Source organism: Durio zibethinus, chromosome 10 (genome assembly GCF_047325235.1).
Source record: "Durio zibethinus cultivar Kanyao isolate XHJ-2024 chromosome 10, ASM4732523v1, whole genome shotgun sequence".
Lineage (NCBI taxonomy): Eukaryota > Viridiplantae > Streptophyta > Magnoliopsida > Malvales > Malvaceae > Durio > Durio zibethinus.
This window is the reverse complement of record NC_143171.1, coordinates 8,790,160-8,810,552: the sequence shown is the minus strand read 5'-3', so window position 1 is coordinate 8,810,552 and position 20,393 is coordinate 8,790,160. Positions and strand designations below refer to the sequence as shown.

General features: G+C 30.7%; 3 protein-coding genes and 1 pseudogene across 4 annotated transcripts; all 4 read left to right on the top strand.

Moving 5' to 3' along the window:
- Nucleotides 1-728: 728 nt before the first annotated feature.
- LOC111292219 (V-type proton ATPase 16 kDa proteolipid subunit) lies at nucleotides 729-2,524 on the top strand. Its single transcript, XM_022884475.2, has 3 exons — nucleotides 729-938; nucleotides 1,021-1,306; nucleotides 2,047-2,524. The coding sequence occupies exons 1-3, from the start codon at nucleotides 860-862 to the stop codon at nucleotides 2,177-2,179; spliced, it is 498 nt and encodes a 165-aa protein (XP_022740210.1). The 5' UTR covers nucleotides 729-859; the 3' UTR covers nucleotides 2,180-2,524.
- A 614-nt stretch (nucleotides 2,525-3,138) lies between these two features.
- LOC111292218 (truncated transcription factor CAULIFLOWER A-like) lies at nucleotides 3,139-4,597 on the top strand (annotated as a pseudogene). Its single transcript, XR_016345725.1, has 2 exons — nucleotides 3,139-3,280; nucleotides 3,708-4,597. The product of XR_016345725.1 is annotated as a truncated transcription factor CAULIFLOWER A-like (transcript).
- Nucleotides 4,598-7,943: 3,346 nt separating this feature from the next.
- On the top strand, nucleotides 7,944-9,202 carry LOC111292426 (glyoxylase I 4-like). Its single transcript, XM_022884814.2, has 3 exons — nucleotides 7,944-8,181; nucleotides 8,269-8,383; nucleotides 8,520-9,202. The coding sequence occupies exons 1-3, from the start codon at nucleotides 8,015-8,017 to the stop codon at nucleotides 8,808-8,810; spliced, it is 573 nt and encodes a 190-aa protein (XP_022740549.1). The 5' UTR covers nucleotides 7,944-8,014; the 3' UTR covers nucleotides 8,811-9,202.
- A 3,563-nt stretch (nucleotides 9,203-12,765) lies between these two features.
- LOC111292438 (B-box zinc finger protein 18-like) lies at nucleotides 12,766-20,090 on the top strand. The gene is made up of 5 exons (XM_022884835.2): nucleotides 12,766-13,224; nucleotides 13,819-13,915; nucleotides 14,031-14,146; nucleotides 14,245-14,490; nucleotides 19,761-20,090. The coding sequence occupies exons 1-5, from the start codon at nucleotides 13,132-13,134 to the stop codon at nucleotides 19,767-19,769; spliced, it is 561 nt and encodes a 186-aa protein (XP_022740570.2). The 5' UTR covers nucleotides 12,766-13,131; the 3' UTR covers nucleotides 19,770-20,090.
- Nucleotides 20,091-20,393: the final 303 nt, after the last annotated feature.

Here is a 20,393-nt window from a genome sequence, read left to right as displayed (position 1 = left end):
TTTAACCCACACTATCACTAATCTAAACCCTTAATTTCAAAGATCAATCAATTGTCCTAAACATAAAACCTCCAATCGATTACACTTTCTAAATTGATTGTCCTAAATACAAAACTACCAATGATTGTACTTTTTGAATCGATTGCCTAAATACTACACTTCAATTACACAATTTGGAATGATTACAAAGATTGAATTTTAAAACATAATCCCTCTTTGTTTATCAAGTTTTTTTTTTCCTTAAACTAATAGTTTTTTTCTTTTCTCAAAGAAAGTAGCTTCTTGAAAATTTTTTTATCTCAGTTAAAAAATAAAAAATGTTAATTTTTTTTTTGTTTTGGTGTTGATATCTAATGTGAATTTTTAATGACATGAAAAAAAATCAATTGAAGATGTGAAATTTTTGTTGATAGCTAATGTTATTTAATTGACAATTTAAAATATGTTAACTTTTTTTCTAACGGAGTTAAATTTTGGAGTAATTAAGTTATGGAATTAGAGTTCAAGGGCCACTGTGATAGAAATATTTTTTAGGTACTAATGTAACAAAAATTATAAAATTCAGATATTTAATATGTATTTAATTTTTTTTTTTTTGACAGGAGTAACGAAGAATAGTCTTATTCAACGCAAATCAGGCCCAAGACATGTCCAAATCTAAGAAATGCGCTTTTCAGCCCAAAACAGGCCTAAGACAAGTTTGACTGGTTGTATGGCTGTGGCATGATCACGCTCAAGTGGGTCCACTGAAATTTCGTGGTTCCTTCTTCATCTCTCTCTCTTCCTCTGATCACCAAAGAATTCCACAGATCATAGTTCCCCAAATCTTCAAATCGTCGGTGAAAATTTAGAAAAAAAAATGCCGTCCACATTCAGCGGCGATGAAACTGCTCCTTTCTTTGGCTTCCTCGGCGCGGCTGCTGCCCTCGTTTTCTCCTGTAAAAATCTAACCCTATCTCGAAAATTTTTCAATTTTTGATCGGTTCTAATTTCCCTATCCAATTGGTTTGGTTTTTTCAGGTATGGGAGCCGCGTACGGGACGGCGAAGAGTGGTGTCGGAGTGGCGTCGATGGGAGTGATGAGGCCAGAGCTGGTAATGAAATCGATCGTCCCTGTTGTTATGGCTGGAGTTTTGGGTATATATGGGTTGATTATTGCGGTTATTATAAGTACTGGGATTAACCCGAAGGCCAAATCTTACTACCTTTTCGATGGCTATGCTCATCTTTCCTCTGGTCTCGCTTGTGGCCTCGCTGGTCTCTCCGCCGGCATGGCTATTGGAATCGTCGGCGACGCTGGCGTTAGGTATTGTTATCTAATCTTCTTGTAATTATTTGTTTTTGGTATTTTGCTTTTCAATTCTTTAATATTGAAATGTTGTTTGCTGGATACAGATTTCATTCTCTGTTCTTTTGTTATATAGATATTTTTCACTGATTATATTAGTAAAAGTAATTCAACTTAGGGCATAGTAAAATCTGTAATTTCAGAAATTTAGCCTTCAATATTACGATAAATTTTTGTAGGCAGTTTAGTTTTAGGATTTGACTGCTACTGATGGGAGTGCGTTAATTTTTTTGTCATAACAACGGTGTGCATATGGTTAGCTTTTCATTTTACGAATTCTGATGAAGCTACAGTGGCCAATTTGTTGCAGTTGAGTGAATTGGACCTAGATTAGTTGCAATTTTACTTGTTATATGAAATGTAGTTTATTTTTACTCAATAAGGTATTTTGAAGTTATAAATATCAAAGTATTTAGAAAGAGAAAAAATTACTTTTAAAGGTCTTGCTGACTCGTGTGGAGAAGTTTAGAATTGTTGCCAATGAATACAGACTTGTGGTGTATTTATGGATTGCGTTGTTTTTTTTTTTGTGTTATTTCTCTTGGTTACTTCCATATATTTTCATGTGTACTATTTTTATTGGCTAAATGTTTTTGCTGTATCTTCAGTTTTTAGATACATTTCAATTGTGACAATGTGCCTTGTTTGATTTAGTTTTTTCTATACATATATTTGCTTGCTATTGTTATTTTTTGCAGAGCGAATGCCCAACAGCCGAAGCTTTTTGTTGGAATGATTCTAATTCTCATTTTTGCTGAGGCTTTGGCTCTGTATGGACTCATTGTTGGCATCATCCTTTCTTCCCGGGCTGGTCAATCCCGAGCAGAATAGAGTGCAAGTTCTGAGACTTGGGTTATTGCTAGTTGGCATCATTTGGTTGTCTTGTCTCCTATTTGTTTCACTAGCATGCAGTGTGAAACATTTTTCAAGTAGTTATTTTGAACTCATTCATGAATTTTCTTTAAGTGGTTCTATGCTGTTTGTATGATTAGAACATAGATTCAATTTGAAATAAACCTTGTTTTACATTTTTTTCTTATCTATTCATGTAATCTACATGTAAGGTCGATGAGATGTAAAGACTGTTATAATGATACTTCATGTCTGCTCTGTCTCTGATCATCTTGGTATTGACATTGATGCAATGAAGTTCTACTGTCAGCTTCCCTTCTTCCACATTTCTCTCTGCTTTTTTTGAGTGCTTGTAGCATTGCTCTCTTTGTTGAGTCTATCATAAGGCCAATCAGATGCTATGGATGGGTTTAATTTTCTATATATGTTAGATAGACAAGATGTAGGTTGCCATTTGGAAGGTGAATGAATAATAACTGTCTCTTTCCCTCTTAAGTCGATTAAATCCAGTAAAATCTCATCAATTAGGTTTCTATACTAAAATTTAAAAGGATCATACTCCAAATAATGCAAACATACGAAACGATGGAGCTGTGTAATGAAATATTTAAACATTCAAACAAAAAGGCAAAAAAGAAAAAGACACCTAAGTAATAGGTGCATTTATGAACGCTTTGATGTCAGACGAAGGTCTGGTTCTATCAATAAGCATAAAATTTCCTTTTCTCTGAATCAAGATTCAGCATCCTTGAATTACATTCCATACTTGTAATGAGAATATATTACAATAATTGGCTCAATTAGTTAAGATTCGTCTTCTTCGACGAAAAAGTCTTAGGTTTGAATTTTGTTGGTGGTCGCTTGTTAGGCTCATCTCGAATGCATAATTTGTAAACATTTATCTTAGGTTATCAGGTATAATATATTTTGTTGTTATATGAGGGATTAACTAACTTATCTATCTTGAATATTTTTTTACCAAAAAAAAAAATATTAAGAGAAAGCCCTGTTTCCCTGTAAAAAGTTTGAGAAACTGCATCTTTGAGGTAGCCGCGAGACAGGCCAGTGAAAAAATCCAAGGTAACTACTCTAATTTATATAGGTGCTCTTTTCTCTTTATGGTTAATGGAACTTTGTTCATCGTTTTGCCTTTTATTGTTCTTCTCCTTGTACTTTAATCGGGTTTATTGCCATAAACAATGAGTTTTTGCCATGTATAAATTGTGTATAGTAAAGATTTAAGGAATAAAGCAAACCATAAACCTGTGTGATCTATGTATATGGGATAAAACCCATGCATGAACACGATTTAGTTTGGCGTAAAAAGATTAACTGAGCTTGAAATTTGAATCCATGTGTTTGGGATTTGGTTTTCTGTTTTGGTTATTGATTAGGTTTAAAGTTTAGACGATATTGACATCTTCAAAACATGAATATTCGAAGTTAAAAGTGTCTAAATATATGATTTCTTTTCATTTTGATTCGTTAATTTCATGATTATTGTTAGATGGCTCGTGGAAAATTGAGCATGAAACTTCTAGAGCATGAGAAGACTCGAGCTACAACACTTAAGAAGCGAATGAAAGGCTTGAAAAAGAAGGCTTATGAGTTCTCCATCCTTTGCGATGTGAAGGTTTGCATGATCATTTTCGAACCCAAATTGAAGGATAGCCCTGCTAAGGTTGAAATATGGCCTTCAGATCCTGATCAGGTTAACAGCATCATCGACAAATACAAGAGTAAGGCTGCATCGGATGCGCAAAAGAAAATCTCTATTATATTTCATTTTTTCAGCATACTTAGGAGACAGGTTCACGATGAGGTTGCCCATGTACGCAAAGCAAATTTCGAAGCCAAGTTTCCAACATGGAATGATCGTATTGACAATTTCTCCCCTGAAGAAATTGCATCGTTTCTTACTAAACTTGATCTGAACCTTGAAGTTGAAAATCGGAAGACCATGTTGATGAAGGGAGATGATCAGCATAATTTGATGCAATCTTCCAAATCAAAGCCAAATCCTTCTATTACATCCCTGCAGCCTCTCATCTGAAGAATCTAAACCATTCTGATAAGCACATCCAAGCTCATTTACCTGTCGAGATTCTAAACCATTTTGATCACATCAAATCCTTTCCTCAAAAGAACGTGGATTTTGGAGTTATTTGGGAGCAACTTCCTCCCCCTACAAAACCCCTTAACATACAACTACCTTCCCTTTCCCCTACTGATGAGGCTCTTGTAAAGCTTCCCTCGGCCTAAATCCCATTGATAAAGCGCTAAGGATGTCGATGATGAATAATCTTGATTTCAGTGTTCAATCAGGGATTGCATCTAGTGGCAGCATTATACTAAACAATGTGATTTACAATTCCCAGCATTCGTTTCCTGGTCGTCATGATCCAAGAATTGCCTTGACAAACAATGTAATGTTCAATCCACCATCAATTCCAGTTCTTCATGATCCAATGTCGACTGCCATGCAATGTGTTGTTCAAGGAGCCTAAGGCTGCATTCCAAACTTGCTTCTATGCTCCATCCATGCGACCAGAGTTGAATACTAATAATCGGCAACAGTTGATAATGCAACGTGTGTTTCCTCAAATGCTTCATTCTGAGTTCACTGATTTCAACCATGACATCAATGAATAAAATGAGATGAAAAACAAGGAACCAAGGTTTTAGTCATGGGGTAAGAGTTTGATTATTTTAGAATCACTACAAACTTGGGTGTTTGGAGGTAGTCTTTACAATTACTTCCATTTAGACTTCAGGTTTTATTTGCACTGTTTTATTTGGTTTTTTACCTAAGGTTATACTATTTCAATTCGGATTTTAACTTCAATGTTGTTTCTATCTGCTTTAGTTTGATTTATCCAAGATTTTGAATTATTTTCTAATCAATGATAAACCATATGACTCTGTAGATCAAATAAAGAAATGAAATAGTGATCAAAATATATAATTTAATCAATATTCATCTTTTATTTAACTCCTAGCTAAATATATATATATTTTTCCCTGATTTTTTAAATTAAATGCATACTTCATAACTCTATGATTATTGTTTGCTACTTTATAATTGACTCCTAAATTATATCATTTTTCACGATTGGGTATTAATAAAAAATTCACAAATTTTATATTTTATCTCTCTTCTCGTCAATACTTGTCACTTTTGATTAACAGTGTTAAATAAAATGATAACGTGATAAATATTAGCTAATGAAAATACATCATATATCATGATTTATTCTTTGATTTTTTTATCACATTAGCATATTATTAAATAAATTGATGTATGAGGTAAATAACATGATGGAATAAAAGTTGAATACCAAATTGTAATTTTTTTTATAAGTATCAAATAATGAGAAGTGATATATTTTGAGGGAATTACATATTAACTCTTATCAAAATCACATCCATATTTGATTAGAAGTTGCTTGGACATCTTTTACTGTAAAAACATTGTAACAACCATATAGATTTGACACCAATACTTCCTTAATAATTGGGTTGCCTGTATCTTTAACCAGAAGCAGCAGACATGCTAGATGAATAGTAGTATGATCTTTAACCAGCAGCAGCAGGTATGCAAATGAGAATTTTCCTTTTTATAACGTTATTAGAATAGTACTCATGGGCTGGACAGTTTAAGGCCTGTGTAAATGCTACTGAATTGTTTTCCGGGCTTTGGACTTGTCACTTGGACTCGATCAATGTTGTCTTCTCTATAACCCAAAACAGCTAAGCTTGAAGACAGACTCGCATCGCCATTTCAAATGCCTGCTTATGGATGTTCTACCACTTTTGCGCTTTGCCCCCTAGATATTTCACTTTCCTGAATCTTATTGATTCATGTTCTACCCAGAAACATCGATGCTGATGTTGTTTTGATGGTCGTCGTCATCGTCTCACTCACCGATTTATGGCTTTATTGACAGCTTGGATACGGATAAGCTTTCCTGTCAAGCTGTTTTCTGGTGCGCTATCAAAATCTAGTTGCAGAGATAATCCAATATTTGTACCAAAATCGCATAAAAAAGGAAACCCAATTTCATGTCAGCATTTTCTGGCAAAATATTCAATATGTTTGCTGGAAATGAAGAAAACGTTAATCCTGAGGTGGTGAATCTTACTAATTAGACATGTCAAATTGTTATTGTCAACACTGGTCCTCCAGAAAAAAACAAACCGGCCAAAATGAAACGAAGAAAGAAAAAGAGAATCAAGGGGGCTTAGGGCCAAAGAACCAAACTTGTTTGAAACTGCTGACACGATTAACAGAAATTAGGATGTATAATTGTACGGACAAATTTTTATTAGCAACCATGTGATGCGATCAGGATACATGGAGGCTGGGCCAATTACGTAGAAAAAATGCTTCCAATGATTTCACTGAAGGGTCTGTCAAGTTTCAAACCAGCCTCCTGTCCTTTTTCTTTGAGTGAAACATCGGTGAAGGAAATTTGATAATGTCATCCTGTAAACGGGAAGCATCAAAGAAGTTTCCGACCTTTTTGGAACTTTGTACTTTTTGTCTTTAGTACCTAGAAGGGCTAAAAGAGCTCTGCTCTTCCTTGATGTTTGTTTGGTTATAGCCTTCAAAATCACCAAATTTGGGCACAAAAGAACCATAATTGAATAGATTTGTCTTTGATCTTAGCTACTTTTTTTATCAGCATCTTCAATGTTAGCCTATAACTCAAAGGGCTTATACAAGCTAAACCAGACAGCTTTGTTTTTTCTTGTAACTTGATTTCTGCCGAACCTGATGGGAGGAAAAATCTTGGTCAGTTTCAAGTAAATGGTTATGTAGACGAATGATCAGTGCAAAAAACGCGTGCCAAAGCAGTAACTAGCTAATTGGAATCCACACATTGAAATATCTTCAAACGAAAAAGTAAGATTGATTTGAAACGAAAGAAACGTTTAAAAAATCAAGCCAACTCTATTTTTTTCACCTGATCATAAACATGTTTGCCTTAGGCTTATAATAATTAGAAGTATATGCTATCTAGCACGGCAAATTCAGTACTGATGGAATGGCGACAGGTTTAAAGACCCTCTGCTTAATGTCTAAATGGCCTCTTGTCTGTATAAATCAAAGCCATAGAACCCAAGGAAACAGATCATGTGGCCTTTTTCCTAGACGAAATCCAAATACTATCTTGGGAGCCTTTAATCTAATTACTAATACTACTTTTTTTTTTTTGAATTATTCAGATTATAATGAGATTTACACTTGAATAGAATAGAATAACTGATAAAAGTAAGAACCGTGAAAATTTTGGTAAGAATTTTAAGTTGTTTTACATATACTTCTATAAAAGAGGCTAATCAAGTTAATATTGGACAATTTTTTTTAAAAAAAGAGTTCACAGTTTACTAATAAAAATAAGAGAAAGGGATTACAAGTGTTAAAATTTGAACTTCAGACTTATTGGATGCCACTTCTTAAGAGTGACTCATGAACCAACTCATTAAACTAAGATTTTTATCTAGTTAACCTAACAGTGGAGCCAAAAAAAATAAAAACAAAAGTGATGTCCAATAATAGGAAATGTAAGCACTTTTCCTTTTTCTTCAAAATAAAGGGTATCAGACAATTTCTCTAATGTATATGCGTCTGGTTGGGAGAAAGAGAATTTGCTAGGAAAGTTCCTCATAATTTCTTGAATTCGAATTTAGGAAATGAGATGTTTCCCAATATTGCTTTATAAAAGGACCACAAGGCAGTAACCTAGTCATGCAGAGTGCAAGCAAGTGAGAAAGTAGATAAAAGAAGAAGCAAAGTGTAAGAGTGAAAACATGATTGAGATTGAGGAAGTGACCAACCATGAGGCATTGCCACTTCTCTCATTGAATCATGTTTCATTGTTGTGTAGATCAGTTTGGGATTCTGTGCGGTTCTATGAAGAAGTTTTGGGCTTTGTTCTCATAAAACGCCCTTCTTCTTTCAAGTTCAATGGAGCTTGGTAAGTTTGATGCTCTAGCCTTCTTCAAGAAATTCAGTTTTTAATGAAGCAGGATAATAAATAACTGATCTGCTGGATCTTATGCAGGTTGTATAACTATGGCATTGGGATACACTTAATTGAGAATCCATCAATTGATGATTTTGACACTAGTGTTGAACCGCGGCCAATTAATCCTAAGGATAATCACATATCCTTCCAGGTATAATATATGAATTCAAGTTGAATCTTTCAGAAACTATGCCTGCAGCATTAATTTACAGTAGCAGCTAGCTAGTAGGAAGTGATATCACTAATATGTTTCAACAAGTTTTTGCTGAAATGGTTTGTGATGACAGTGTACAGATGTTGGCCTTGTCAAGAGGAGGCTGCAAGACATGGGAATTAAGTATGTCACAGCTGTGGTTGAAGATGAAGGGAACAGGGTTGATCAGGTATTCTTCCATGATCCAGATGGGTACATGGTTGAGCTCTGCAACTGTGAGAACATTCCCATCCTTCCTCTCTCTTCCTGCTCAATCAAGCGAAGGCTATGCAGTTTCAACAAGGCTGCACCATCTAAATGTGGATTCATGGAAAATGCGATGATGGAGAGCTTGAGCATGGAAATGTTAAACATTTCATTTTGAACAGCACAAAAAAAAAAAAAGTGAACAACTTCACTTTCTTTTCTGCTGTTATATGCTGCAATTGTTTTTACAGGTCTTATAATGATCTAGTGTCTTGTTTTCATGAAGAAATTGTATTGGTTATAGTATTTGATAAGTTTGTAAGATTGAGTTTTAATCCTTGTGTAATATATCTATATCCTGTAAGCCTAGATGAGGCTTTTGATTGTATTGAATTGGAAATATGGCCTCTTATATAGATCAAAAGGATGAAAGAAATGGTCTGTAAAAACTGAGAGTTGCCATATTGTCATATTGTGCCTTGGCCTGGCAAGGCCAGCTGTCACTGTTATATGTGAAATGTCATATTGCAGCATCTGCTTCCTTTTTGTTATAAAAAATTTTTCAATCTATGAAGATGCCTGCAATTTATTTTTACTGTCCGGTTAATTGTCCATTATTATATACATAAGCCCCTTTTACCTGAGGCTTGCCTGGGGTTACTTTGTAGAGCTCTACTCCATCTTCAGATTTCCAATTATTACTCAGTGCTGCTTTTTTTTTTTTTTCAGAAAGTGTTGCTTACAAGCAAGAGCCGTGGCTGCTTTGATTATTACCAACTACAACTACAGCCATTCATCATCTGATTTCACTCAATTTCAATTGAATTTAGTTGTTATTTCATTTATGTGGCAGGGGAAAATGTGGACACCACAATCAAAAGGATGGCCGGAGGAAGAAGAAAGAAATGAACACCACAGGATCATATAAACCTTGGCGAAAAAGACAAACAAATATCTTCCAACTGAAATGTGTAATTAAAATTAATTTCTTCTACTGTTATTAAGCAAATTTCTACTTTCATTTTGATTCAATGAAATCATCAGTTATATTAACAAAAACGATTTTGCATTGTTAATTTATCGTGGTTCAATCGAAGACAAGACAATGTCCTTATAAATAAATGGCTTTGGTGAATAATGTATACTGCATTATAATTTTGTTCATTTACGTGCATATTACTTATAATTTTTTTATTATAAATTTATAATTATTTAATTATAATAAAATATTATAACAAATTCATCGTTTACGAGTTTAAGTTTTATATAAATTTTTATAAATTTTATATAATTTTAAATTATAATTAATTAATTATAATATGCTAAATAAATATAACAAATTCCTTAATTCCGCAAGCTGTCTAAGCCCACAAACGCAAGCTGTCATTAGCCCCATCTTCTCTCGTAGATAATAAATAGTACTAGCTATAATGATTGAACTGGTCGGAATGCAATTCAATCCATATTTAATAAGTTTTAATCTGACTCAATTTTTTAAGATAAAATTTTTATCTTTTTAAAAATCAAATATTGAATTAAATCAAATCGGGTGCTAGTAAAAAAAGTTAAGATAGGATCAGGTTAGATTTTAAATAAATTCGATTTTATTCGATTCGATATATATAAAAAATTATTTTTTAATTATTTATTTAATTATATATATTTATTTTTATATTTATATTAAAAATAATATTTTATTAATTTAAGATCAAATCAAATATAATTTTATGTAATATAAAATAATTTGAGTATAAAAAATTAAAAAAAATTATTAAATTGATTTTGAATTGAGTAAAAATCTATTTTGACTTGTCCAATTGTCATCCTTATTATTGACCTTCTTTCATTTGTTGTGCTGAGATTAAAGTTGTCATATTGTTTCGGATATTTGGATATGAAGTATATAAATACTTATAAATATATTTAAATTTATATAAAATATCACTAATAATAAAATAAAAATAATTAAGATTTACATCTTTCAACAATTCAAATATCTTTAAATATCATTTAAATAAAATTTAGTATGTAACATTTAAACTCCAAATTACAACAAACAAAATCATATATTATCATATTTTTATTACTAAAATTTTAAAACTAAAAATAAATAAATAAATTTATCAAATTTTTAAAGAAAAATTTAAACATCTCATATATATATTTAAGTCTAAATCAATTATATAAGCCCAACAAACATCCATTTTATATATTTAAGTAAATTATATAAGCCCAACAAACATCCATCATTTGAGTTAGGTTTATGCTTTAATGTGATACTCCTACACATTACAAAAAATCCTTTTATCTTTTTTTTGTTTTAAGAAAAAATATAAAGATAAATAATGTATCATACATTATAATTTTAAATAAATAATTATAAATTATATATTTAAAATAATTCTAACAAGTAATTACTAGTCAAATTTGAATTTAATATTTTTTTGTTAAAAAAGGCGAACTTTAACCAATTAACTAATCAATTGTTGGTTCTTTTTCTTCCTTTCATTTTTTATTTTTTTTCTAGCCTTCTAACCTACAGCTATTCTGTTTCAAGTCTATCCTCTCCTTCTTCCTTTGGTCTTTTCTTGATTTTTACTGCCGCTGTCCTTCCAGCAACACCTCTTCCGTCGCTTTTCATTTTTCATCGCTCAACAACCTTTTGTTTTTTTTTTTTCTTAGCCGAGACTCAAAACCTCCACTGCCAATTGCCAAATTTTTACTTATTTTTTATATTTTTTAATTTTCTTTTATGATATTCTTACGATCTTACTTTTTTTAAAAGATTCTGGAATTTGGCTTTTGGATCTGTCAGTATGATAGTGAGAAGGTAAAGTGCAGAAAAAAAATGATAAAAGTTGAAGACATGGTAATATAGAGCAAAGGTCCATGATGAATGAATTTTGCACCAGCCGAAATTATTAATTTTGCCCAAACAACCCGAAATTATCCAAGATACCTAAAATCAATCGAAATTATTCGACATTAATATTGGCACGAAAAGCTTCTCTTAATATATTCATTTGATTAAACTTGAAGCGTTTCGACCCTTATATCCGAAATTTACAACTATGGATGAGATGTAATTGCTTGCTGACTGAATTCATGAGTTTAAGTGGTACATATTCAAAGTTGTAATTACCAGTAAAAAATTTTAAAGAAATTAAAGTAGTGTTTAATTTTAAAAAATAAAATTATTTTTTGTTTTTATTTTTAAAAAAATGAAAAATATGATTGAAAAGGTATTGAGAATGAAAATTAAGTTTTTGGAAAATAAAAATGAATGGAAATATGGAAAGAATATATATTTTTAATTGTGAAAATAATTACTATACGTTATTTTTTAATTAATAAATATATATTATATTTATAATTAAATAACATTAATAGTAATATTATTGAATATTTTATTTATTTTTGTATTTTAAAAAATAATTTTTATTTTCATTTATTAAATATATTTTTTGAAAAACGAAAAATAAAAAATATTTTTAAAAAATAAAAATAAAAAATAGTTTTCCAAACCAACGGAGCCTAATTTTTTTTTTTTTAAATATAGATTTGTTAACATAGTAAAAATAAAAAGTAATTACAAAAGGATTGAATATAAATTTTCTTTTTCAAAATATAGATTTGTTAACATGGTAAAAATACAAAGTAATTACATAAGGGTTGTGTATGGCGTAGTTGGGTTGGATTGGATACCATCCTGCAAAACTAAAAAACTTGGGAACTAATTTCGTTTGTGATAAGAGAAAACAGGAAAATTGGGTACAAAAATTACGGAAACAAGATATGCCTCCTGCATCAGGCATCAACCACTTTAATCTCGACGGAGAAGATTTTGGAACCAATCAGGTACAGATTCATGAGGGTGAGAGAGAGAAAGAGATGCTCTGTCGACGGCAAGGCTTCCAGAAGCAGCAGACCAAAGTTCACTGGATAGAAGAAAAAAACCTGGGTCCCATCTCCCCTGGCAGATATGTGACTGGTGGGCAAGATTAAAGCGAGAGACGTTCTCAGCCCCACAACTCCTAAGAGCCAAGGCTCTCTGTCTAAAACTTGTGGTGTCCATCAACTGAGCAAATACCAAATGAATCAAACCAAAAGTTGACAAAACGAAACACATCTCCACTCCGTAGTCCAGTCCCCTCTCTCTCCCCGTTCATATGATGTCTGTGTCGCCTGCTTATTAAATACCCACATTATCCTCATCCATTTCTCTAATCTCCTCTAATACTATAAAAGAAAAACATCTCTTTTTTTTTTATTCTTCCCTACCACCAATCCTAGTCCTTGCCATCATCATCATCATCACCAACCAACCCCAACAACAAAACAGCTACCTCTGCGTATCATTTCATTTGATTATAAAACATCTTGTTTCCTTTTGCTTTTTAGTTGGGGTTGTTCTTTTGTGTCTACGGCCTATTCTTACGTGAAAAGAAGATGAATATTTTTGCTGGTTGATTGGGAGAGTATAGGAGTGAGAGAGAATTATGCGAACCCTTTGTGACGCTTGTGAAAGTGCTGCTGCTGTTCTCTTCTGTGCTGCCGATGAGGCTGCTCTTTGCCGTGCCTGCGATGAAAAGGTTGGTTCTTTATTCAATTGATTCTTGTTTTTCTTCATGTAACTATACACTTTGGGGAGTTTTCTAGCTGTTAACCGGACCCCATGTGGGATTTTGTGGTCTATTGTTCTTCTTTGTAGGAGGCAGGGATTTTCTCGTGCTTGCTTGCTAGTCTAATTGTTTATTACTTACTAGCTACTTGTTATTTGGTTCTTTAATCCAAACCCAACTAAAGGCCCCTCTTTTCTTCTTCAAGATTGAACTTTTTTCCTTTATGTTGTCTGTCTCTTCTGTATATCTGCTACCATAAGCAATTGTTCAGACTTATTTTTCTATAAGTTCTTAGCTGGAATTCCAAATTTGATGAATAGTTTTAGTCTAACGAATACTTTGGGGTTTTTTTTTTTTTTTTTTTCGTGTAGAAAAGTAGAGATTTATTTTTATGGAAAATAGATTGGTATATTTGATTTTATTTCTTCTCAAAAACAACCTATGTGTTGTTATCGAAAGGATGCTTCTTCAAACTTGTTTAGAATTAGAATAAGAATTCTTTCATTGTTCTGGATTGTCCTGGAAAATCGAAGCTTTGCTTTGAACTGTTGGTCATTATGGCAGGTCCACATGTGCAATAAGCTTGCTAGCCGGCATGTCCGGGTCGGTCTGGCAAATCCCATTGATGTTCCTCACTGTGACATATGTGAAAATGCACCTGGTATGCAGGTGTCCTTTTGTCTTTTACTTTTTTTCTTTTATTATAGAGCTGTTGCTTTATCTGGTTCTATAGAAGTTTCTTAAACCTATGTTCATGCCTTGGAATGTGCATGTAGCTTTCTTTTACTGTGACATAGATGGAAGTTCCCTTTGTTTGCAATGTGATATGATTGTACATGTTGGGGGTAAAAGAACTCATGGAAGATATGTTCTATTAAGGCAGAGAGTAGAGGTTTGTCACTTATCTTTGAAGAGAATTGGGTCGTATTTTCCTCCTGGAGTTTTAATGTGCCCTTGGAATTTTATTGCTATGTTTTTTTTCTTATGCAGTTTACAGGGGATAAACCTGGTAATATAGATCAGGACCCAGCTTCACAACCGGTGGATCCCAGTGAGACAAGAAGAGTCCAAATTCAGCCAGCTAAACCAATAATGGGAGAGAACCAACAAAATCACAAGGTCTCTCCTGTTCAAAGGATAGATGTTAATGCTGATGGCCACGTCAAAATAGATACTAAAATGATTGATTTGAATATGAAGCCTCGTCGAATACATGGACAAGCCTCAAACAATCAGGTTAGAACTACTTTTACTGTTAATACTTAATATATGTTAGAAAAAATAAATAAAAGAAAAGAGATAATAAAAAAAAATTTTAATTTTGAAGCGTGAAAAACACTTTTTTAAAAGTAATTATACCTTTATGATAAAATAAAATCTTAAACTCTTCAATTAGAAGCAGTAAAAATGCTTATATTAAAAGATTTATTTATAATGAATGAATAAACATAAATTTCTATTCAGATGGTTATGACATTTTATATAATATGATCTTTACGAATAATAATCTATTTATATTCAAATAATTATGAAAAATTATCATATGATAATTGTTTCTATTCAAACATAATTATTTAAAATATGAATAAAATTAATATAAAAATTAATTTTATTTATCAATAATTAAATCGTTCTATCTAATGTAAGATGTACTATATTCTAAACTATCAACAATCCCTCATTAGTGTGGAATATTTGTGCTTAATTTTTACCTTTCACACAAATAAATATTATGAATACTAGACGTATCTCTTGATTTAATAATTCAATTAGTGTATAAATCTTAGAATTGTAACGAAGTTGATAGTGTCTGCAGATTAAACTTTAACTCTTAGGGTCATAATTGAAGATATAACATACATAATATTAATTTATTCTTTTATCAGAGGTTTATAACTATTTTTAGCATCATTATACTATGTGCTGATCCTATTTATAAACATTTACAAGAGAGACCCTAATTTTTCTTGTTAAAGTGGTACTACTTCTGTGTTTATATAGGTAGAGTTTTCATTATGTCTCCATTGCTTTAGACATTTAAAACTCCATTAAGATTATAAAAACTCAACCTCCCCACACAATGGATCACACCAGTTTTTAAAATTTGAATGGATTTTGCTAATGCTTGATAGACACATAATAATAACTTATTTTTACCCATTAAATTTTGTATTTAGGGGTTACTAATTCAAAATTAGGTTCCCATTATTGGTGTCTAATAGTAAGGGTTTAAATGCATTCTACTTGTAGTACTACTAACCAATGTCTTGGAATTCAATTTCTTTTTATAGTAATTAACCCCACTTGAGATTAAATCTCTAATATAATCACTTAAGGTTAATAAGTCCAAACTTTTCATTTTGGATATTACTTATATGCTCCACACATTGTTGCCTCATTCTTATCATTTTAAGAAATAGTTGGTTTTGGTTGTGCCCACAATTCTATACTCATAAATATCAACCATTCTATTTTCGTACTTTTATATATCTTTAATACAATTATACTTATAGTAAAATTGGATGAACTCAATGAACAAACCAAACCATTTTAGTCATTTTAAGATTTGTAAAGACCTTTTTATGATTTTACTTTAATAAGTGTCTAAACTTATTAGCTTGTATAATTTACTCATAAAATTATATTGAAATCTTATAACACTATGATGGTAATTTTTTATTTATTTTGATTCTTATCACCCCCACAATGTGCAAGTATGTATTCTTTTATTAAAGAATATTTCATTCAATTGTCAAGATATCATATATACTTAATCAAGTTGTCATTTCATTTATCTTTTCACTTTTTTAAGTAAAAGGCCTCTAAATCCACCCTTAATGAAAGATAACTAGCGAATATCTTAATATTTCTATAAAAGTTTTAAAACTTTTATATTTTAACTCAATATAAAAGTTTACATCAATGAGCAGATTTTAACTATAATCATGCTTCTATAGTCTCTTTTTTAGACTTTTTTGTCAATTCATAAATACTTAATTATGAATCTATTTCATCATAGGCACTATTAATACTTTTATTACCATGAACAAAACTATTATCATCACCCAAATGAATCAAATAACATTCTTTTTGCTATTATAAAAGTTTTTAAATTCACAAGATCTTTGAATCATTCATGATTTTCAAAGTAAATATACTTTAAAATTTTTACTATAGAAAGCTATAAATAATAAATCATTTGTACAATCCATGAATTAGACCCTATATATAACAAAAAATTACCACAACCTGATCAAGATTGTGGCATCAATTTTGACTTATGGCTATTCTAAGCTAACTATAATAATCCACAAAATACCTACAAATCATATAGATTTGTTTGTGAAAGTTATCTCATTTATAATAAGGACTTTTAGTGAAAATCAACTATTTCAAATATTATCATGAGTTCTCAATGCATAAAGTAATTACCTAATGGCCAATTCCAAATTCATGACTATTGAAATTTCTAAATTTGATTTTAAAATTTTATGAGTATTTTATTTCTCCACCATTGTGTAGCCTATATATCTATGTTATTTATCACTTTTAATTGGTCATTATATTTTTAAATATATAATAAATTCAAACTTTACTCATATGACCAATATGCCTATATACAATAAAAGTTCATAGTATATTTAACTCTAATTTTAAATACTTTCACAATTATTTTGTGATCAATATATTCATATCTAGATCACCATATCAATGCAAGTCATGAAACATGAATCCAAAGAATTATTTTCATAAAACAGTATAAACAATGATTATAATGTGAGTTCTACTCATATTTTATGCAAAAATTCGTGATGAATTTGTATTGGTTAAATCATTGATTGGCTAACTCTAAGACTTATGGCTTTCACAAACCAATATTATTATCTAAGCCCATATGTTAATATGGTATAACCCTCCACATCCTTACCATTGTCATGAAACTAATAATGTATTAATTGGATGATGGCATTCTATCTCTATAGTCCATATCTTAATTGGATGATGATATTTTATCTCCATAGTCTATATCTTTTTTATATGTATAAGAAAGAAAATTTCATCCCATATAGTTCATTTTCGTAATATATGGCAAACTGTATCAATGTTCTTCATGCCATCATAAAATGAAATTAAACACATGCATGTATTGGTGCCTTTGGAACATTGAATTTGCATGTTCTTTTCTAATTTATAAACATGGCTATTAGATATTGATAAACATCCTTCAAAATACTAGTAACCGATAAATACTTCGATAATTTTTAATGACATGCCTTTTCGTTTAATCAATATCCTATACGCGAAAAGCAACAACGTATTTTTGTAATCATTGATTAACTCTTTGACTGTTATTTATGATTTTTACTTTGTGATTGTTTACAATAAAATTTTAGTTTATACAATCACTTATAGCGTAATACACCCAGCAAGTAAAATACATGTTACACTGCTTATGCTTCTAATAATAACAATTATTTGGTTTATTATGCACCAATTAATCCATAAAACACCGTATCTTAATAATAATTATTCACATACATCAATTTAATTTTAATTAGTTTTCATGAAAATTAAATACTAGTTAAAATTTGAACCAATAATAAATTAAAAAAATATATTAACATTTGATTTAAAAACGATCAACAAAGATAGAACCATACGAATAACTTGATTCAGCTTAGTATCTCAATTTTGGTGTCATAATTTAATAATAAAACTAATCTTGTAGGCAAATCTTATTTTCTGCATATATTCTTTACTTACATCTAATTTCTTATAATAAATTCTTTTATCCATTTTTTATTGTTTTCATAGAAACCATGGGACAATTTTTCTATTCTATATATAACCAAAACACGACAATTAAACAATTGGCCATTCCATTAGAACTCAATTTAATTTGTTGTTTGACACTAAGTGATAATTTTTTTGGTCATAAATGAATTAATGTATTTCTTTTTTAAGTTTTCAGACTATTTCTCATCCCAATCTTTATAAGCATTAATTTTTTAAATAAATATAATACAATTCATTAAACTCAATTGTGGAATCAATTTCAATATATGCATAACCTTGTGCAATATAATCAATATTTTGCATATTATGTTTCGACTTTACACACTAATGAAATAAATTGTTAACATGCTTATTTCATCAGTCAATCTTTTTACTAGTAATTATGCAAAAAATAAAATGCATACCTTTAATGAAAATCTTTATGAAAATTAATATTTTGGTCCGTGAAAATATTAATTCTTTGACACATTGAGCCTTCTCTACTATTGATCTCCAATTTCTTTTTCGAATATCTTCATCATGTGAATTATAAATTTCTCATAATTGCCTTTAAATTGTTAGAAAAAATAAATAAAAGAAGAAAAATAATAGAAAAGAATTTTGATTTTGAGACGTGAAAATTTTTTTCTTAAAAGCAATTATGCTTTTAGGATACAACAAAACATCAAAACTTTCTAATCAGAAGTAGTGAAAATAGTTATATTGAAAGATTTATTTATAATGAACAGATATAAACTTCAATTCAGATGGTTATGATCTTTTATATAATCATGACCTTTATAAACTATAATCTACTTATATTCAAATAGTTATGAACTTTTATCATATAATAATTGTTTCTATTCAAACATAATTATTTAAAATATAAATAAAATTAATACAAAAATTAATTTTATTCATCAATAATTAAAATTTTTTATCCAATGTGGGATGCATTACATTCTAAACTACAAACAATACATCTTTGTATCGGGCTTCCTCTCTTTTGCTACATTTAAAACACATGATCTTGTTCTTTCAAAATATTTAGGGGTAATATCTCTAATCACTCATTAAGGAGTGAGATTTAGTAGATGTCTTGGTTGGAAGCCCTCAAATTTCTATTTCATGTGCAATAGGCATGCATTTGTTTCAATGCATGAATGCATGGAAAGACAAAAACCCAAATATGAGGATTATATAACTTCTCAAATCAGATTGTAACATCAGATTGAGAAGATAGTTATGGAAATATGATAACAAGGTGTTGAAGATATTCCTAAGATTCATGAAATCAAATAGTGAATGATAAGATTTTATAAGAGAAAGTAGTCATCATTCATCTGTGCCTTAAAGAATAATATTGCGGGACACTAATAAAGCTTGTGTCAGAAAATTTTCCTAGAAATTCTCCAAAATATAATGATTTCAGTGCTAGTGCATTTATTTGATTATTTTTGGATAAATGACGCTTTTATTGCCAAGAAAAATTTCGTCTTGATTTACAAGTTGAACTGCGAGATTATAAAGAGGAATGGTACATTTCTGAAGTTCATAATGTGATATGAACAGCCTTCTTGTGAACTTGATACAATCATTTCATTTCTGTCTCATGATGTAGGTGCACCAACGCCGCCCAAGCATATTCAGGAATAAAACTATAGTCTATGCATCAAATTGTTTTCTTAAGCTTGCAAAATTGCCCTGACCCCTGTTTTTTTTGTCTCAAGGAACAATAATTCACTGTTCTAGGCAGATGTGATGATGATTAGGAGACCTGGTTCTCGGTTCGATTTTATATGGAAGCCAGAAGCCTCGAGGGCCTCTGTTTACTTTTGTTAACTGCTCCGTAGCTGGTAAACTTATCATCTTCAACAATTGGCGTAGTTGTTTAGAGTGGTTTTCAGACAGCTTTATAGCACCTGCTGCAAAGTAAAAGAATGTGTTCTGTCGTTCTTCTGTAAATTTTGTTTGTGATGTTGAAATGGCATTGTAAAAAACGGCACTTTTTGTGACTTCTTAAAGCACTTGGGAGCATTTGGTAATGCTTGGGAGATTAATGCTTAAAGAGTAATGCATACCCAGAGAATCTCTTAATTCAGCTAATGCTAACATGAAACTAGAAAAAAAATAAACATGAAAAAAGAAAATGAAACTAGAAAAAAGGTGATCATTTCTGCTGTTTATCGTGAAGGGATGATAAGAAAAGGGTGGAGGAAACTAGAAAAAGAAGAAGGAAACTCGAATTTCTTGATTGATGATGATGATGTTCTATGTTCTTACGAAGGGGTGGTTGATTTCGATAAAATTGAAAATAATAATAAAATTAAGATTAATTATTATAATAATTAAATTGATTATTA